The sequence below is a fragment of the Lampetra planeri genome, chromosome 22 (genome assembly GCF_965212315.1).
Source record: "Lampetra planeri chromosome 22, kcLamPlan1.2.h2, whole genome shotgun sequence".
Lineage (NCBI taxonomy): Eukaryota > Metazoa > Chordata > Hyperoartia > Petromyzontiformes > Petromyzontidae > Lampetra > Lampetra planeri.
This window is the reverse complement of record NC_136128.1, coordinates 7,781,919-7,802,740: the sequence shown is the minus strand read 5'-3', so window position 1 is coordinate 7,802,740 and position 20,822 is coordinate 7,781,919. Positions and strand designations below refer to the sequence as shown.

At 49.0% G+C, this 20,822-nt stretch overlaps 1 protein-coding gene across 2 annotated transcripts in view; it reads left to right on the top strand.

Moving 5' to 3' along the window:
* Positions 1-2,927: 2,927 nt before the first annotated feature.
* The window catches only part of LOC144724968 (serine/threonine-protein kinase Sgk1-like), a 41,146-nt gene continuing 23,251 nt past the window's right edge, over positions 2,928-20,822 (top strand). The window contains exon 1 of one of the 2 annotated variants that reach the window (XM_078604334.1): positions 2,928-3,065. Coding sequence is in view for 1 of the 2 variants with exons in the window: in XM_078604333.1 (XP_078460459.1) it covers positions 9,945-9,981 (37 nt within the window). In the remaining variant the exon portion in view is untranslated. Of the gene's footprint in view, positions 3,066-9,916; positions 9,982-20,822 lie in introns of those variants that run through there. The other variant, XM_078604333.1, reaches the window with a different exon arrangement.

Below are 20,822 nucleotides of genomic sequence, written 5' to 3'. Positions count from 1 at the left end.
TTGAGGCCACGTGAAGTGTGGAAGGCTCGCTGACAGGAGGTCACGGGACAGACCCAGGTGCTATAGGTTAAGTGAAGTGACTGGCAAGATGCATCAGCAGTGCTCTCCACTCCTGTATAGCCTTCAACAGACTATTGGGGCAGGTGCTATTGGCAAGCACCAGTGCTGATTTTTACACATCGCAGCAGGGAATCATTATTAGGTTGAGTCGACCTAGGGGAGGCCCAGGGCCGGTTCAGATAATCGACACCGGTGTTGTTGGCCGTGAGCGGGAATCGGAACTCGGGTCACAGGGTTCATAGCGGGACGCACTAACCACTACTCTACTGCTTCCCACAATCTGATTGTGTGTGTGTGTAATTAGTTGTGTATGTGTGCCCCACAAACATAGAACGCACACACACACACGCCGTCTCCCCCAATGCACTTCTCATAAATAAGAAGCCGGTCAAGACCACAAGTGGGCAGACATAAAAATGAAACGCTCCACTTCTTCCCCCGTGACCGTAAAGAAGAAAAAGAAAAAAAGACATCCTTTCTCGGTCCCCTTATTCATGGTTAAGTGGTCTTCTGAAATGCATGGCCCGGAGCAACAGCACTTAGCACAGGTAGTTTCTGTGTAGGTGCAGACCTCCCCTCCATCGCTCTTGCCATTTCCGCAGCGGAAAAGCAATAAAGGGCTGCGCACTCCGCTACAATTAAAAACAAAGGCCACCTACATTATACCCGGGGGTGGTGGGGAGTGGGTGGGGGACTTTGCACTGGTCACGCCACGTAACCAGGGCTCGTTATAGGTTTGGTGGAGGCTCGGTGTTTAAATTACTACTGTGTCGTTAACAGTGGCAGCGCATGTGGGGCAACAGTTGCCATGAAAATGCAGTCGGCTGTTGCAATTCCATGATTCAAGAATAAATTCATATTTTGTTGCTGCTACGTTTTGCCGTTGTGAGTTTAAAATCCACTGCAGGGTACACACATGTAGCACCGATCGGCAAACGTTGACACCAATCCGATCCGTTGCTTTGTTGCTATCGTGGGCGTAAGAATCGGTTGTACGTATGTATTCTGGCGAATTGCCCGATGATGCTGGATGCAATTACCAGCGAAACGTCGTACTACTCAAATTGTAAATGTTGTGGTTTCACGCTTCAACACACCGGTGGGCTAAAGCAGTGAACTATTTGTCTTTTGTCAACGTGACACTTTTTTACTGATTGGCCGTGTCGGGTGGTGGAGGGTTACGACACATTTAGAAATAACGCGATCTAAACCCAAAAACGTTGATTATGCACGTATGTACTTCTAACTTCTTTTGCACCGTACATTGCCAACCGTGCCAATCGTCGGTGCGGGTTGCAATCGACGAATGCCGTGAGTCGGTACACGCCGTGCCGTGAAGGCAACGTTGTAAGGGCTGGGGTCAAGCACACATTGCTACGGTGCCACAGCGATAATGTTGAAGTGCTTGATTGCTGGCTATTCATACATACCACGTTGAAGCAAGGGCAATGTCCTACTGCATGGTCACACGGGTGTACTCCGCATTGCTGTAACTTTAGAGGCACCAGACGTCCTTAACCTTCACGGTACTGGTGCGTAAAACTCGGCGTGAGACGCTGTGATTGTGGCCAGTGAGTGACACACAGGATCATTGTCTTTCTCAACATTTTATTCCAATTTAGATGGAGTGTCCACGAGCAACTGCCGCCCTCCCTTAGAGAACGGCCCGCAGAAGGCGACATCACAGGGCTACTTCTGAGATCCTATCGACTGACCTTTTCTTTTATTCACAAACATGGCGGGTTTAACGACGAATGTGTAACCCAAAAATGTGTTTTATTCTAAATGATTTATAATAAAAACACATCGATGACGGACGCTTGTGTTGCGCCCGAAAACGTCGTGACTTATTTTATTTTATACCTACGTTAACCAAAGAGTGTGGATTCCTGCAGTCACGAAAGCTTCAAATAAAGATATTTTATTTAACTTTTATTAATTTTAATTTCAAAAAAAATGTACCTACGTGACTTTACCGAAAAAAACCTAAGAATATGAATCCTTGCAGTCACGAAAGCTTCAAATCAAGATATAAATGATGATTTAGTCTGACTGCAGAAGAGTCTGCGTCTCGGCGCCATATAGAAGGACTGGCACCACGCGAGTCTCGTTTTTTCGCATTGGGTGGCTTCATCATCGCTGGCTAAAAACCCAGATTCGACCTAAGTTGTGCCAGCTCAGCACTCTGACCCCGGAGCCAACGGACCATCTGCACGGCACAGCATTGTTCATTTAATTGAAGATGACTATCATGATGATGATGCAAACCGGGACATGTAATGCATTATCAATTGGCACGTGGAGCAGAGTGTATTGCCGGTCAGCTGGACATCCACCAAGAGGACATAGGACACAGCCGGGTTATGGTTTTGACATTCTGCAATCAGCTGCTCGCTGACCGCTGGCTGCCAGATGGAATGCTTTCTCTCTGTCGGCAGTTTCCAAACTTCTGAAACTCATGCCTCCCCCCCCATGTAGCCCCCCGTGTATCTCACCCCTCCTCATCCGCCCTGAAAGCCCCCACCGCCCAGCTTTCCACTGCTTTGCGCAAAACACCTGTTAGCATGCAAGTCGGATTGTTAACGTGGCATACGTCCGTGAAACTGCAATGTGGAAATCTGGGTCATGCCGTACTGAGTTGTTGGAAGAAGCCGCGAACTCGCGATTTGTAGCCGCTTCTGTCTCACTCGGTTAAATATTGGACGAAGAGGCGCTCCCACGCGGTTGTAAATGTTTCATACCGGGGTTGGGTATTTTTTTGGGAGGAGGGAGGGCGGAATTTTTGGCAACGGTTTCTACCGCGGCCATGTGTCAGCAGTTATTGTCCTTTCGCCGCGACGGACGAACGGAATGCAATCCCCTACAAACTCTCTGGTACATGCTCAACGGCTATTTGCTCTGTGACTCGCAGATGGCAGTGAGGTGGTGGCCAGCGAACTGACCGTTCTGTCCGTGCGGCACGCCGTTCTGGAGCTCTCAAGGTCAGGCCAGAGCCTCTCCAAAAGGTTCGTGCTGTTTTGGAAAGTGGTTGTATTCGTATTATCTTCATATTTTCCTTAAATTGCTCGTGTTTTACGTTCGGTTCTGGAGTTCAATCAAGAATGACGTACACGTTTAGACAAATCAAGAGTAGTATGCAGGTGTCCGTTTTGTTGCCAGATAAAAGGGTAAAAAAACAATTATTATATTTTGCTACTGGCAAATGAGGTTCCAATGGTGTAAATGCTTGCCCCGAGCTCTCATACTCTGGTGGTGCATTGTCCTTGAGTTGTGCGGCTTTTGGCGTCATCTTGTCCAACACCATGTGAGACTAGGCTCTAAGGAAAGTTGTCTCGGGTGTGGACCAATCAATTTCAAGGACAGTGCATACATTATCAGAGTTGTGTTTTTTTTTGCATTTCGACTGCAGGTATTGTGGTCAATGCAAACATGACTCCTTGTAAAAAAAAAAGTGTCAGTTTTGTTGCCAGATAAAAGGGTAAAACAACAATTATCATATTTTGCTACTGGCAAATGAGGTTCCAATGGTGTAGTATGCTGGTGTTGATGATAAGGCGGTACATGAAGAATATTTCTGACCCGTGTCCAGAATTTACACTGCGTTCCCTTCTATTGCAGTTGATTTTTTCCCCCCAGAAACCCAGTACATTGCACACGTGCAAACAATACACACGCAAAACAAAATATCTTGAGACCCTTAACTATTCATGGGGTAACACACTTACAGTCAAATGATGTTTGAATCAGGATGATCATCGTGAATTGTGGTGATGATGATGATGATGAGGAGGTGGTGGAGCAGTGAGCGCAGTAGCTAACACACTGCGCTGTGAACCGGGTGATCCGAGTTTCATTCTCATTCACTGCCAACATCAGTGGCGACTGGTATCTGAACTCAGTTCTGCCAATACCACTCCCCCCCCCCCAACACACAACTCCGCATCCCCATATCACCAATGTGCACTGAACACTGTGATGAATTTACGGCAGAGGTCGCAAACGGGTTTTGATTCCTTACCCGTACCCGTACCAGGCCGCACCAGGATCGCAAATGGGTACCCGTACCCGGCCGGGTACGGGTAGCCGTTCCCTACCCGTACCCGTACCCTACCCGAAATGAGTGACAAACGGCTACTCACCAGTGACTCACGGCCTACCCGTACCCGGCCGCACCAGGGTCGCAAACGGCTACCCGTACGGGTAGCCGGGTATCGGGTAGGGTACGGGTATCGGGTACCCGGTTGCGACCTCTGATTTATGGTCAAACCCGACATGCTTGGCGTGGCATTGGCGTGAGCCTCATGTGGCAGTGAGGTGGACAATGGGCTATACGTGACTTATGGCGAGGGTCCCAAGTCATCGTGCTCGTGCTGGAGTTTATTCCACGTGGCTTGCTCATCAGCAGCCGCGTGGAATTAAATTGCAGGTCACGTGGCATCGAGCAGGCGGGCTTAATGTCACGTATAATTGTCCGTGCGATTGTTATTTAAGCGTGGCTTTAGCAATCCACTTTACATTCAACGGGAAGCCTGGGATGATTTTAATATTTTTTCCGAGCTGTACTCTTCTGTATATATAATAAATAAATAAATACACGCAGCACTAAATGCGGACTGAGGAATAGCCCAAACACTTACGGGAATTAATTGTGCAACTGAAATGCATTTCAAACACATTTTTCCCAGTTGGAGTATCTATGCGGGCATGCTGCCACATTTACGTCTGCATACGATTGGGAAGCGTTGATGCAATGGCTAGGGCACTGCTCTATGAATCCAGCGTTCGATTACTAGCCACGGCTAACATGAGTGTGGCTCGTGACATCATCGTCAGTCCTGGGGATACCCATCAGCAACCCGCACTGAGAGTGGTTTGAAACACGGTAACAAGAACAAAAAAACTCACGTAGCTGACACTTATTAGGGGAGGCTTTCATCCAGCAGTGGATTGAGATAGTGCAAAGAAGTGTTCTTATTATTAGGGTTACAGCTTAGATTTATATCACCAACTTAGGGTTAAAATTTAACACATAGGCTTTTGCGACCAATATCAATTTTAGGTCAAGTGGGATGAGTAAAATGTGTGTCGTGGTGAAATGTTAACTACCGCGATCACGTCGCCTGTATATTTGGATCTTCTCCACGTGGTCGTGTGGATTTTTCCCTCCTCATTTAGAAACATGCGTTTAAGGTATTTGGCCGCTATTAATGTCCACGCGATAAGCCACTTCGTTGAGCTATCATCTGTGGCCAGGTCGCTTGCGAAAAAGAGCCACACCATCGAACTCAATGGTCCTTACCTGCTTAAATAAAATACAAAAATGTGTTTAACAAAGTTGTCACGTGACCTGGCACGCTTGTTCTCAGTGACAACTTCATGAATGGATTTCGCATGGTTACATTTGTTCTTGTGAGAGACATTAGCGAGCTCCGCTATCTATGAATGATTGAGTCCGACTGCAGGAGAGTTAGTTTAACACGTAGGCTTTCGCGACCAATGTTATTCATAATAAACGTTTTTGGGTTTAGATCGCGTTATTTATAAATGTGTCGTAACCCTCCACCACCCGACACGGCCAATCAGTAAAAATGTGTCACGTTGACAAAAGACAAATAGTTCACTGCTTTAGCCCACCGGTGTGTTGAAGCCACAATATTTACAATTTGAGTACGACGTTTCGCTGGTAATTGCATCCAGCATCATCGGGCAATTCGCCAGAATGGTGAGGCTCTGCTGTGTCTCCCGTTCTTATATAGAGCAGGAGAGTTCACGTCTCGGCGCGACACAGAAGGACTGACATCACGCGAGTCTCATTTATTCGCATCAACATGGGTGGCTCAATCATAGTCGGCTGAAACCCAGACTCGGCCTGAGTGGTACCAGCTCAGCACTCTGATCCTGGAGCCGCCGGGCCATTTGTACGGCACAGCATTTATTTATTTATTTCATTGTTCCGCTCCCACGTCCGACAAGTTGAGGATGTCATTTAGCCTCCCGCCCCCCCCCCCCCCGACTCTCATCCTCCCATTGACGCCTACAGTTTACCCCCCTTACAGCCTCCAAGCGATCGTGGGGGCGAGTGCCCATCAAGGCCGACACGGCGCACGAAACAGCAACATGCTCAGCACCACGCTCCGACCGTATTTTTGCATCCACCGTGCCGATGTCTACGTACTTGCGCCAGACACTCATTGAAGGCCGAGTCGACCTAGGGAATGCCCCAGGACCGCGCTATCACTCTCCATTGATGATAGCCGCGGCCGGGTCTCGAACTCGGGTTTCTGGGGTTCCGTAGCGCGCCGGGCTCGCTAACCGCCGCGCCACCGCTCCCCACGTATTCTGATGATTCTGATCATTGACACCAAGGGTCCCACCATCAGCACGCCGGCTCTCGCCACGACGTTCTCACGCCACCGTCGGAAGAAGCTCGGCTCCCGGGAAACGCGTCACACCAGCACCATTGCGCAACATCCCATCGTTCAAACTTGGCGGGGGGAGGGGCGGGGGGGTGAGAGGCAGGATTTGTAACGCGGCCCCGAATTTTGGCTCGGGGCTCCGTTTCTTTATTTCATTTTTTTTTGTGAATGGGACGACGGCCAGGCCGTTCAGAATGAAGGGACAGAGCGAGTGGCACGCGGCCTGCGCGTGCTTTGCACGTGAGGCACGCGGGCCACGGTAGCTGGGCCATGACATTGATAAGGATGGTGAATGTGCTTGTGATGATGATGAAGAAGGGTGGCTGCTTGGGACGTCCAAGATAACATCAGTTTCTTGGAAACAGCGCGTACGCTCTTGCGAACTCATAAACTCATATGTCGAAATATTATTTCAACACGGAGGGGAGTTGGGGGGGGTGGAGATTATTCTGAGGATCTTGGTAGACGCTCCGCCCGACGAAGATAACGTCCCCAAACTATTCACGAGGGCACCCGAGCGCAAAGAGGGCAGCCGCGAAAGGCTGGAAGGGATAAAGAAAAATGAGCGCGCGATGAATGAGCGACGCGCTTGCAACGACGGTGCAGCGAATGTAAAGTAGTGGTCTGTCTTCTTGGTTCTTTCGGTAAAGTCACGTAGAATGGAAATAATAAAATAATAAAAATAAAACATAAAATAATAAAAATAAAACATAATAAAATAATTCTCACGACGTTTCGGCCACAACGCAAGCAGCCGTCCCTCAGGTGGAGAGCAGGTCTGTCGGGGAGACAGAGTCTGAATGACACACTCCAGGCTTGGAGCGACTATTTAAGCTGCGATGGAGGGGGGAAGTGGTCTGTGTCTAAAGATGGGAGGTGGTGGTGGTGGGGGGGGGGGATGACCCAACTACATCGTTTCTGATGACTCCCTGGGACGTTTAAACCACTCTTGCTCGTTGTCATCATCGGCCATGGTGTGTCCACTGATGGACGACGGACTCTTTCTCGCCAAGTCACCAGCATCTCTGACGATCCGACGATGGAATCGTCCACCTCGTGCCTAGCACGTGACGTCTCTATAGCGGTGCTAGTGAGCACGTGACGTCACTATCACAGTACTAGTGAACACGTGACGTCACTATCACAGTACTAATAAACACGTGACGTCATTATAACAGTACTAGTGAACACGTGACGTCACTATCACAGTACTAGTGTACACGTGACGTCACTATCACAGTACTAGTGAACACGTGACGTCACTATCACAGTACTAGTGTACACGTGAGGTCACTATCACAGTACTAGTGAACACGTGAGGTCAAAAAGTGTTGTTGTCTGTACAAAATGAACGTTCGTTATAGGTCATTGTGGATTACTAACCGAACAGCTCTTTGTCCATCCACTGCTAGATGAAGACCCTCCCTGTGCCCTACGTGTTGGTTATGGGGATTGTTTGACCATACTTCACCATTCTGGTGAGTGCAGGTTGGAGTGGCGGGGTGGGGTGGGGGCAGGACCGGTTTCGATATCAAATTGCCATCGATATTAGCCGTGCTCGGGCATCCAACTCAGGTTTGCAGGGTTCCTGGCGCATTACGTTAACCAACAAGCCACCACTCCATCATGGAATGTTCTCAAATCTTTCAGTAAAACTACTCTTTTTAAGCATCTATTTTATCCATAGGTATAACTACTGTTGACTTTTCCACAATTCGGTATATATTTTATCAACCCCGGAAGGATGATGGGCTGAGTCAACCCCCCATTGTCTACTAATAATAATCATCATAATAATTGACGGCCAAACTTTACAGCGGTTGTGTAGACCAAGATGACCTGGTAGGAACCTCCTGGTTACACCAGCCCACAGCGGATTATTGTGTCCGTCCGTCGTGCACGAGGGGCTGGGTGGGGAGGGATGGGCTGGGTGGGGAGGGTAGGGAGGGGCTGGGTGGGGAGAGGGGGATGGGTCTAGGTGGGGACGGTGAGGCTGGGTGGGACTGGGTGGGGAGGGGCTGGATGGGGAGGAGCTGGGTGGGGACGGTGGGCTGGGTGGGGGATGGGAGGGGTGGGGCTGGGTGGGGAGGGGCTGGGTGGGGAGGGGCTGGGTGGGGAGGGTGGGGCTGAGTGGGGGATGGGAGGGGTAGGGCTGGGTGGGGAGGGGCTGGTCACCCCGTGGTGCCCTGATAAAACTCGACGTTTAACCTACTCACGCCGGCTTGTGCCCGCCCTCACAGTCGGGCATATTTGTGGAATACACCACGCCCTGGCCGTTGACCCTGGCCATTGACCGAGCAACCCAACGTTCCTACCAGCTCCCTCCGCAGGAATGTGTTCTTGGACCCGTGGGTTTTTTCCTTCGCCATACTTCACCTTGGCTGATTGATAATTAAGTTGGGTTGTTCAAGTGTCGAGGGAGCGGGTGAAAGACGAGCAAGGTGGGGGGAGGGTGCTCCACAGTGCAGTGTGCTAACCAATGCCCCACCGCTCCAGCCCATTGTTCTAAGAAGTGACTGCACTGCGCGTGTGTGTATATATAGACAAACAATGCTGCGAGGGGGCTGCTGCTTCGTCTGCGTCTCCCATCTCACGGGATGTGGGCGTAAATCCCCCAGACGCTGAAAGGCGTCACCCCCCACTCCTCTCTGCTTCCCCCCTCGGGCGCCGGCAGCAAACAGGACGGAGCCAGCTTGTGGTCAGACTCCAACAGCAAAATCAATTATTAAAATCGAAACAACCACAAACCCAAACAATTGACGAGAAGCCTCCCCGAGTCATTAGCTTTGCCCTCTGCCTGCCTGTCTCCCCAACCGGCCTGGTTTGTTGGGCTGAAAATGAGCCAATTTATAGCATGCCCAAAGTTACGAGCGAGTTCATTTTTTTTGTGTAATGGGTACAAAGTTAAGGGAATTATACGCCTACAAAACTTTGCGTATTACACTCGGATAGTCTTGCGCAAGACAGCAATAGGTTCAGGCACTAAATGTCAACGTACGAGGTCTGCTCTGCCCTGAAAGGGCTTCAGGAGAGAGGAGTTTGTGCAGGTTTGCTGTTCCTCTGTCGAATGAACAGAGGCGTACAGTGGTTTACAATTTGGTAAATATTCGCGAGATGCATGGCCACAATATCACAACTGTGGCTTGTCTCTAATGCATCTCTGTGCATCTCCCAAGTGCCCCTGCGGGTTCACCACAGTTTGGTGGTGGGGGGGGGGGTCACATGGCTGCGATCGCACTATTTTTCGCGTAACGCGTTGCCAAATCTTCTCGCGAAGCTTGCGGGTTAATAGGCAACGCGGCTCTGACCGTGGCGCGTTGTATGACCCCGCGGTTAACGCCGTGCCACGGTTCATCGCTCGCGCCCGCGCGTGCGCCCCGCAACTCTTGACGGCGGCGCGGCTCGAGCGCACGGAGCCTTCACTCGGCACGCGGCAGAGACGGCGACGGAGACGTCGGCACCGTCCCGATGCAGGCGGACGCGGCACCTCGAGCGCTCAGCCCATGTAGGTACCCCGAGCTCGCTCACGCAACGACACCTCACCACCCCCCCACGCCGCCAACTCACCCAACGACACCACCACCCACCACCCCCCCACCTCACCCAACGCCACCACCACCACCCACCACCACCCACCTCACCCAACGACACCACCACCACCCACCTCACCCAACGACACCACCACCCCCCCCCCATCACCTCACCCAACGACACCAGCACCACCCACCACCACCCCCCCCCACCTCACCCAACGACACCAGCACCACCCACCACCCCCCCCACCTCACCCAACGACACCACCACCCCCCCCACCTCACCCAACGCCACCACCACCCACCACCCCACCTCACCCAACTACACCACCACCACCCCCCCACCTCACCCAACGACACCACCACCACCCACCACCACCACCCACGCCACCAGCTCACCCATACCGCGACTGAGAGGTTCGTCCCGTGGCTTCAACCGCCCCGGTGGAAACGACGACACGGACCCGACGTCGCTGTTCGTCGTTGTTTGTACTGCGGTGGAGGCACCGGTCGGCCTGCTGTCGTGGTTAGCGCACGCCGCTGGGTAAGCCGCTGGGTCGAGTTCGACTCCACCGTCGTTGGTCAAAGTGGCTAGTGACATCTGGACTGGTCCTGACCCCGACACCCCCCCCCGCTCCTCCCCCCCTCCTCCTCCACCCTCCTCCCCCCTCGCCGCTTCACCTCTTCACCTGTGCTGACAGCACACACGGTGTAACTGCCGTGTGGATCAAGGTGACCTTCGGACGAACGAGACGTAAGACTTTCGATTTAAAGCTTTCGTGACTGCAGGGATTCATCTTCTTGGTTCTTTCGGTAAAGTCACGTAGAAGGGAAGTAATAAAAAAAAAAAATTCTCACGACGTTTCGGCTACACCTGAAGACGGCTGCTTGCGTTGTAGCCGAAACGTCGTGAGAATTATTTTATTTTTATTATTTTATTACTTCCCTTCTAATTGACTTTACCGAAAGAACCAAGAAGAAGAGACGTAAGACCTGTCCTCTCCCCTCTGCCGACGACTCGCTGTCGAGTGAACGCGGCCCATTGTTTCTGCACAGCGTGTTCCGACGAGGCATGAGGCCACGCCGCATTTGTATTTCAATTGAAGAGAGTATGCCCCGTTACACTTGCCGGTGCTCTCGCCTCTCCGACGCGTTTCCGTCGTTGTTCGGCACGAAGTCCGACGTTCCACTTCACGTGCCGGGAGCTTCAGTTGCTGAGTAAGGTCCGGCTCCTGGAGAAGCGCCCGGCACCGTGCAGCGGAACGTCGGACGTCACTACCAACGCGGACACGCGCCATTGGAGAGCTGTACGTCACAACGGTGAACGCATATCGACAGCGGTGGTTTTAGAAGCCTATTGCGCTGCGTACAATGCTTTAGCCGTGTTTGTAAATTTAAAAAATCTGTGCGTTCGAAGCTGCAGTTGCGGAAAACATGCACCGATGGGAAACGTTTTTTTTTTGTTCTGCAAATTAACGCTGCCGACAAATTCACACGAGAGCTGAGCTCTTGTTAATAGCTAATCCACAGCGAAACGTCGTAGAATAAAAGTGTCTAAAAGTTGTGCTTGCTTCTCAACTCTCATCATCCTCCTCCTCCGGTTCTGCTGAAGAGACAAAAAAAACGAATCAGTCGGCATATTTGCCCCCACCTGACTACTTGATTTGATTGGCTCTGTCGAGTGGTGGAGGGTTATTGTAAAAAAAAATACAAAATCGGGATTATCCATAACAATCATCGCCCCATTTATTGTTTAAAAACAATAGGCAGGGCCCACCTGAAAGAGTTCCATGACACCAAGCGAAGCTTTCCTGGGCAATCAAGGGCAAAGCAATGTACCACTCGACACTGAGCTAGAATTTCGATTTAAAGCTTTCGTGACTGCAGGGATTCATCTTCTTGGTCCTTTCGGTAAAGTCACGTAGAAGGGAAGTAATAAAATAATATTTTATTATGTTTTATTTTTATTATGTTTTATTTTTATTACTTTATTACTTCCCTTCTACGTGACTTTACCGAAAGAACCAAGAAGACTGAGCTAGAACTCGCGAAGAATGCCCTACACTACAGGGGAAACCCAGAGGGCATTGCTTGTGAAAGCAGGCGGCCTGCTCATTGCTTCTTCGAAAACAAAGCGATGGCTTCACGTTCACGGCTTCTTGTTAACACGCTTCCTGATCCAAAGTCCCAATATCAGCATGGGAATTATCGCAGGCTTCGTGTGAACCCTAAGCCGTACAAAAACCACCTTGGGTCAATTTTCAGATTTTGCGTTAGCTATTCCAAAACAGTGTGGGTCCCAATTATTAGAAACCAATATTTGAGATGTATTGAAGCATATATGACCTTTACAATTGGATATGAGAAAATTTTACAAAAAACCAGACAGCTGGACAAGCCCAGTGCAACAACTGAGCCTCGCCACGAAACGTAAAGTGAATGACAGACCTGTCCAGTTCTCACCAGAGCCCTCTGTGCCGTTAATTAAGTTTGCATGGTGAAACTCTTTCACACCGTACGCTAATCGGAGGTGTGGGGGAAGGACGGCAAAGGACGGCAAACTAAACACAAAAAGCAGTTGTGAAGAAATTAGTTTCGAAATATATATAGAAAGAGAGAAAAACAAATGTGTTTTACTGAGTGTTCAAGATGTCTCGTGACCCCCATTTAATTTTCTAAAACGTCACGTTTTTTTAAAGTAAGCTTTATTTAAAACATTCGCATCGGCAAACGGTACACGCGAGCATGGATTATAACCCGTTGCATCAGAGGAGGAGTGGAATTTAACCAAAGCTGTTTTCCACGTCGCAATACGGAGGTTGTGCCACTGTGTTGAAATTTTAATAGCGTCGGGGTTCAATCATTCATTAGCACCCGTTAAGTCGCGTCGAGTGCTGAGAGGCAACACGTGTGGAAAGGGCAGGCTCTCGCGTTATATCACACCCAGGACTTGATTTCTCAACTCGATATTGTCGGCGCCAGGCTTTGCCGTAAAACGCATTCCTGCGGAGGGAGCTGGTAGGAACGTTGGGTTGCTCGGTCAATGGCCAGGGTCAACGGCGGCGTGGTGTATTCCGCAAATATGCCCGACTGTGAGGGCGGGCACAAGCTGGCGTGAGTAGGTTAAACGTTGAGTTGTATAAGGGCACCACGGGGTGACCAGCCCCTCCCCTCCCACCCCCCACCCAGCCCCACCCTCCCCACCCAGCCCCACCCTCCCCACCCAGCCCCTCCCGACCCTCCCCTCCCCACCCAGCCCCTCCCTCCCCACCCAGCCCCTCTCTGCATGACGGACACAATAATCCCCTGTGGGCTGGTGTAACCAGGAGGTTCCTACCAGTAAAACAATATTTTACGAGGTATGGCTTATCCATAACAATCACATGGCATTGTTACCCAGTATTCATACAATGCATGTGAGGACACGATAACCGTCGTGATGATTAGCTGCGATGGATGTGGCTGGTTGCCAAATAAATTATTCCCAGAACAGCATTCCTTCTGGACTGCTCCGGCTGAAAATAAGCACGACTGCTTACTCATGAATGCATTACGTGAAGAATGTTTACAATTTTGAGACAGCATTCTAAGACGTGCTCAGATTTGCGTGGGTTTTCTCCAGGTAATTATTCCAATTATCTCAAAGACTATACACAGACATTTCCGTTGGCAACAAATAACCTTGAAAATGAATATCTCGGCTCAGTGAGGTTTCCCTTGTGGTGCAATCATTGTTGATGCTGGCTTTGAGGTCCTAAACAGGAATTCATTTGGGCCACCCAAACCTCTTACGCCCCCTCGCCCCACTCCCATCCCACCACATCCCACCACGCTATTCCCCTCGCCCCTTCCTATCGATTACAAACTCCTCGTGAGAAAACAGAAGAGATGTAGGCAAGCGATAGAGGTGCAGCGAGATGAGAGTGGGGAGATACAGACTACGATGGAGACGCAGTGAAATGAGATAGGTGTAGACAGATTAAGTTAGTTGAACGAGAGATCGTGGAACGATATAGATGAGAAAGATGGATTGCCTTCCGCACGCTAATTAGCTTGTTATGATCATTAGGACCTGAATTCGAGCTGATATTTGGCTCGCCTCTATTTTTTTATGAATCTGAGGTCGCTTGAGTTTCTTGGGGCCCTAGGCTTGTGATTAGTTCGCTCATGCCTCGCGCGTCCACTGGTTATATTCATACATATTAATCAGAACGCAATAGAGTTTTACTTGTAATGTATATGAGTGAATACGTGTATGTATTTTTGTTATGGGTTTATTAATGAAAGTTTATTCAATATAACTGCTCACATGTAAATTCAATCCTTAAGACGGTCCATTCATAAACCTTCCCCAGAGGCCCCAATGTAAAGTGAAATGTCTCAGCTGCAAGTCAGCCCATCTCTCTGCCCTCGCTCCAACTTGTAATTCCAACAGAGAGGGCCCTTGCCTCTACACATCTGGCAGTTCACAGCAATGTGACTGCGGTCACCAGAGCCAGATCATCCCCACAACACCCTCGCCAGAGTCGTGTGCCTGGCCCCAACGTCTGGTGAGCTGCACTGGCCACGTGTGCATGACAGAGTCCAGTTCAAGGTCGCAGTGCAGGACTCACTTTCATAGCAAAGACAACCGGTCACCTAACCTGAGCGACGCCATCCACCTATCTGTACCATCACGACACCTACGCTCATCTGCCGTGGACCTGCTGCGTGTGAGAGCCACTCAGCTTAGGGGCCGTCCATAAATGACGTCACGCACCTAGGGGGGGAGGGGGCAGACATTTGTGACAATTTGTGACGAGGGGGGAGGGTGGTTGAGAAATGTGACGTCACATCAAAATGCGCAACTTTAAATAAATATAGACAACACGTTGTACTTAATTAAATAGACGTTTTAATAAATGTTTTCTCCTACAACATCAGAGTGCAGCGGCACATTAAATACGCACTACAATGACAATAGTTTAAAGCGATTTGAAGCATTTTTTATTTGGGGGGGGGGGGGGCAGAGCTTTGTACGTCATATTTGATGGGGGTCTGACTTTTTGTGACGCCGTGTGACGAGGGGAGGGGGGGTAAAAAATCGTCCTAAATCGCGTGACGTCATTTATGGACGGTCCCTTAGGACAGCAGAACGGTGGTGTTCATCTGCAACCCACGTGGTCTGGAACAGCCTCTGCCAAATAAATTCCGCTCAACTGTGACAATCTGTGCTCTTATGACCGGACTGAAAACATTTATTTTCTCTTCTGTTGAGTTTAATTTTAGTTCAACATTTTCTCGATTGCCATCCTAACTTCCATATCAGCTTTGGGCAGAATATGGCGCGTTACAAATCTTGGATTGATCGATCGGTGACATAAAAAATAAAATAAACTATTTTTATTTTACTATTTTATTTTACCAGGTAAAGCCCATTAAAGCGACCTGGCCACATATGACAATGCAGCGAAGCGGCTGATCATGTCAAAATGTATAGCGGCCAAATACTCGAAACGCGTGACGTTGATTCTAAATGTGGAGGAAACCCCTAGAAAAGAACCCGGAGAAAAATCCACGCGACCACGGCGAGGGAGAATCGCAAACTCCAAATACACAGCAGGCGTCAGGTCGGGATTGAACCCAGGACCTTCTGTATACCAGGCGAGGTAGTTAACATCTCGCCATCGTGGCACCCACATGATCCCAAACTGCCCCCTGCACCGCCGATGAGCGGGCAATATCCCCGGCGACCACTGAGCCCCCACAGAGGCAATCGAATGGCTTAATATCCTCGATATCCACACAGACATAGCATTGCAAAATGTCGCCTTGCAGTATGGAAGAAGCAGGTCACCAGTATTGGTTCAAACAAGGCTGCCCATGGGCGAAGTTGGCGTGGGGGGGGGGGCACGGGGTGGGCAATGCCCCCCCCCCCCCGAAACTGAACCTATTTATAAATGTATTTTCAGGAGTTTACAATTAAGATGTAAATAATTATTAATTACATGCACCCGCGATTTCTAATGTGAGGGACAAAGCGAACCGCTGCCCCCCCTCCCCCCCAAATATAGAAGTGGAACTCCACCTATGACGCGTGGCTCTGCTGATGAGACACGAAATGCGTAAACCGGCCCAGAGTTTTTGTTTGTGTTGAATAAACCAACGCTGCTGAAATCACGCGCTCCCAGAAGGCCGTGTGTGTGTGGCTGATGGGATGTATTAAAAACACACACACACATGTTTGCGTGGATTGGACAGACATGTGATGGAAGGCGATTATTTTGCTTATTTATTTTGTGCTGAAGTAGGATCATTGCCCGAAATGTCAGCCTATTATACATTTTCTGCTACGAAGCGCTGTTAATGATGGGTGTGGTGAGTGGGGGTTTGTATCTGTCAGTGAATTTCCAAGCATACATGCCTGGCATGGTGATTATATTTTACTCATACGTGTTATTAATTTGCGGCATCTTCTCTCCTGCAAAAAGGGAAAATGATTGTTTAGCGACGAGTGTTTGTTCAAAACGCAACACATGTTTGTCAAACACGCAGTGGGGTTTGTTTGTGGAATGTTCCGGTATGATCGCGTGGGAGGGAGGGAGGCAGCGAGCTGGAGAGCTGTTGCTTACGTGCGTACATAGAATGAGTGTGTGTGCAGATGAGCGTGCAGAGCCACAGACTCTGTGATCTTAACCAACATCTACCGCCCATGTGAAATCCCCTTCCATAAAAAGTAAATCATAATAATAATACACGCTATAATAATGCCATTTATCTAGATAACCCTTACTGAGTCTCAAGACTCTTTCGCCCTCAAGAGGGCCCTGCATTGGGGATGTTTATTCAAATCCGTGATCGTTTAAGTGTAAAAAAAAATGAATGTGCCTTCCTTCTGCAAGCATCTGTGTTGGCGACCCTGAACCGGTCAATGGTGGAGAGGTCACCTTTGGTCAATTCCGTGATCGTTTAAGTATTAAAAAAGAATGAATATGCCTTCCTCCTGCAAGCATCTACGTTGGCGGCCCTGAACCGGTCAGTGGTGGAGAGTTCACCTTTGGTCAATTCCGTGATCGTTTAAGTGTAAAAAAAAAATGAATGTGCCTTCCTTCTGCAAGCATCTACGTTGGCGGCCCTGAACCGGTCAGTGGTGGCGAGTCCACTTTTCCGTGGCGGTGAGGAGTCTCTTCCATAAGGCAACCTCTGCCGACTTCCCCCACAAGCAGCGTTCACGACTCGACCCGCGAACGTGGGCTTGTCTTCGACACATTTTTTTCAATTCTGAGTCAAAAGCTCCAACCGACCACCCAGGCAGAGCCATTATTATGGTTATTACCTCGAGTGAAATAGCCGTAATAATACGCGGCGTCTGTTTTACAGTGGACGGTAAAGACTCGCCCACGTCATTCGCTCGAGTAGGCCATTGTGTTCTGGAGGTGGTCAGGGTCCAAATTGGCCAAATTAGAAAATTGCCCGCTAATGACTCAATTGGCAGTGTAACACACAACGGCAGCATTCATCAACCCCTCTTACTGGCAGACTCGTGCCCCCAAGTCACTCGTGCAAACGAGACTCATCCTGATCTCGTGAGTTCTCACCTGGTTTAACAAAATCAACTTGAAACTTGATATGGGCCCTTGAGTCTGACCTGGACTCGGCCTAAAATAAGCTAAGTTGACTCAGATGAGGCCAACAGACTAATGCTCTACAAAATCTACTTACAGCCTGCTGTGACCTTTTTTGCCCCTACAAATGTCAAACAATTGAAGGGGGTGGGGGGTCATTGAGGCCTACGGCTTAAGTTCACTTCAGCCTTTTAATTCCTAAGATTCTACACCTGTCAAACGGAAATGCGCACACGCAGCCGTCAGCGAGAGAAAGAGAGAGGTCACGGTTTTGAAATAGACATTAGCACGTCTTTGGTGACATCACAAGCGATGTCCAAACAGGGATTAGCACACCGACTGTGGGCGCCTTGGGGGGGGGGGTGGTGTGGGAGGCCTTGGGAGGCCTTGGTCATGAATTCACAAATACAATCAACAACGAAAAGTTGTTGGGCAAACTGTTGTTTTTTCCTTCACGCAATCCCGGAACTTGTATATTTAACAATGAGTCAATGGGTCAGTTACGTGACCATCGCATTAGACAACTGTTAAGGGGCCGATGTGTGACGAGGGGGGGGGGGGGTTGAGAAATGTGACGTCACATCAAATTGCGCAACTTTAAATAAATATAGACAACACGTTCTACTTAATTAAATAGACTTTTTAATAAATGTTTTCTCCTACAACATCAGAGTGCAGCGCCACATTAAATGCGCACTTACAATGACAATAGTTTAAAGCGATTTGAAGCATGTTTTATTTTATTTGGGGGGGGGGGGCAGAGCTTTGTGACGTCATATTTGAGGGGGGGGGGTCTGACTTTTTGTGACGCCGTGTGACGAGGGGAGGGGGGGGTCAAAAATCGTCCAAAATCGCGTGACGTCATTTATGGACGGCCCCTAACCCGGTTAAGCTCTCGTGCACATAACACGTACATGAGGAATATATGTTTGACGCCATATAACAAAAATTATGCTCAAAAGTTAAACGTTAGCGGATGGTTTCCATTGATTGGCAGTTGCCAGTAAAGTTAAGAGCACGAAAAATAAAATGTTATCAATTTGACGGGATGTGTTTAACCAAGAAGGCTAAACGATAATCTTATCTTCACCTAAGAACACAGACCTATGGACTACTGTATTGAGTAGGGGAACACCATTTATTATTTTAGTATGATGTACTCAATTGGATTCCCGCAGTCGGAATAATACATTTACTTTCTCGGTCAAATTAGCCAGGAAATGGTAAAAATACGATTTTGCTTGATATTTTCTTAATTAATGTAACCTCTTGTACGTGGTGTGCATGTGGAGGGCTTTGTGTAACTGCTGTCGTTGAGACAGACTCGGTCACAGCTTTTGAAATGGCAACAGTAGGCATGGATTATTAACACGGCAAACAACTCCTGTGGTATCACAAGGGCCTACGGCATGAGGGTGATCATTCCTTTGATGATGCAGTTCATCAGGAACAATTGATCATTTAAATCAGGAACAATTGATATAATTTAACTCAGGAACAATTGATATAATTTAACTCAGGAACAATTGATAATTATTTTACTCGATGTAAAGCAGTGTTCTTCACTCATTTTCATGGGGACGGTGGGGGGGCATTTTCGCCAATAAGACATCATGAGTGTGTGGGCTGCCACACATGTGAAACCATTCGAGTTTGACAGCCTACGATGATGATGGGGGGGGGGGGGGTCACGTGTTGTGTCTTGTCGGGGGGGGGCACCAGGGGCTGCCAGTGACCCGCGGGCCTTGCAATGAAGAATTTCGATTTAAAGCGTTCGTGACTGCAGGGATTCATCTTCTTGGTTCTTTCGGTAAAGTCACGTAGAATGGAAATAATAAAATAATAATACATAAAAATAAAAACGTAATAAAATAATTCTCACGACGTTTCGGCCACAACGCAAGCAGCCGTCCTCATTCAGACTCTGTCTTCTCGACAGACCTGTTCTCCACCTGAGGACGGCATTCAGACTTTGTCTTCTCGACAGACCTGTTCTCCACCTGAGGACGGCTGCTTGCGTTGTGGACGAAACGTCGTGAGAATTATTTTATCACGTTTTTATTTATATGTTTTATTATTTTATTATTTCCATTCTACGTGACTTTACCGAAAGAACCAAGAAGAACTTCTGTGAACTATCATTGTGGCAGTGGCATCGTGGATGAGGGCACTAGCAGTGTGAGTTGTTGTCTTGTTGTTGTCTTGTGGTTGTTGTTGTTGTTTGACTTGCATCCCATAGCGATTTGTGCACACAGCGTTGGTGTGCGGTGTTTTTTTCTGCAATATTTTGCTGTCTTTTCTTGGATTTTCTGTTTTCACTTAGTCACATATTCACTTTAAGATGTTTTCTTGTTCATGTTTTTGTTTTTTGTTTGTTGCGGTTGCACCCGATTCAAGAGCCGAATGGCTCACAGGGCTATACCTAATACATAAACTTGAACTTGAGTTCTATTCCCAAACCACGTGCTAACACCAGTGGTGAGTCGTTTCTGAACCAGTCCTAAAAGGCTCTCCTTCGCCGATCCACACTGACCAGAATGGTGAAGTATGGTCAAACTACCCTCACACCTGAACTTGGGGCGCGGGGGCGTTGTTCATCTCGCAGTGGATTTTACAGACGGCTGGGAATCACAATCATCGTTCTTAGTCAATGCGTAGACTCGCGTCCACTGAAAAGATTGACACTCTATCTACAAGTGTTCATTGGTGAACCGTGGAACAAACCCCAGTATAGCATTCGGTCTCCAACAGCAAGGCAATCTCCCTGCTCTCGCTCGATGCTCTGATGAAGGGCCGTTACCCGAAACGTCAGCCAATATGCGTCATTATATATTAATTTGTCTGTTGTAAGGCAGCGCTCATGACGAATGTGGTTCAGGTATTTGTGTGTGTGCGTCAACACTCGACCAAAGGATAAAGGTGCGGCCCTGCAATTACTTGTTCACGGAAGAGCCTCCGTTAGAAGGGAGCTCTGGAGATCACCTCCCCCCCCTCTCTCTCTCTCTCTCGAGGGTGTTCGGCCTACTTTTCCACGCTGGCCAGACGTCACGCTATACCCCACCACGCACGCCACCTTTCTTTTTGTTTTGTTCCAAATGCGTGGACAGTGGAAGCGGTGGCGGGTGGGAGAAAGAGACGGAGAGACGGAAGCGATCGGCAACCGTCGCTTCAACTTCCGAGCCGGGAGATAGGGGCCGTCCCTAAATGAC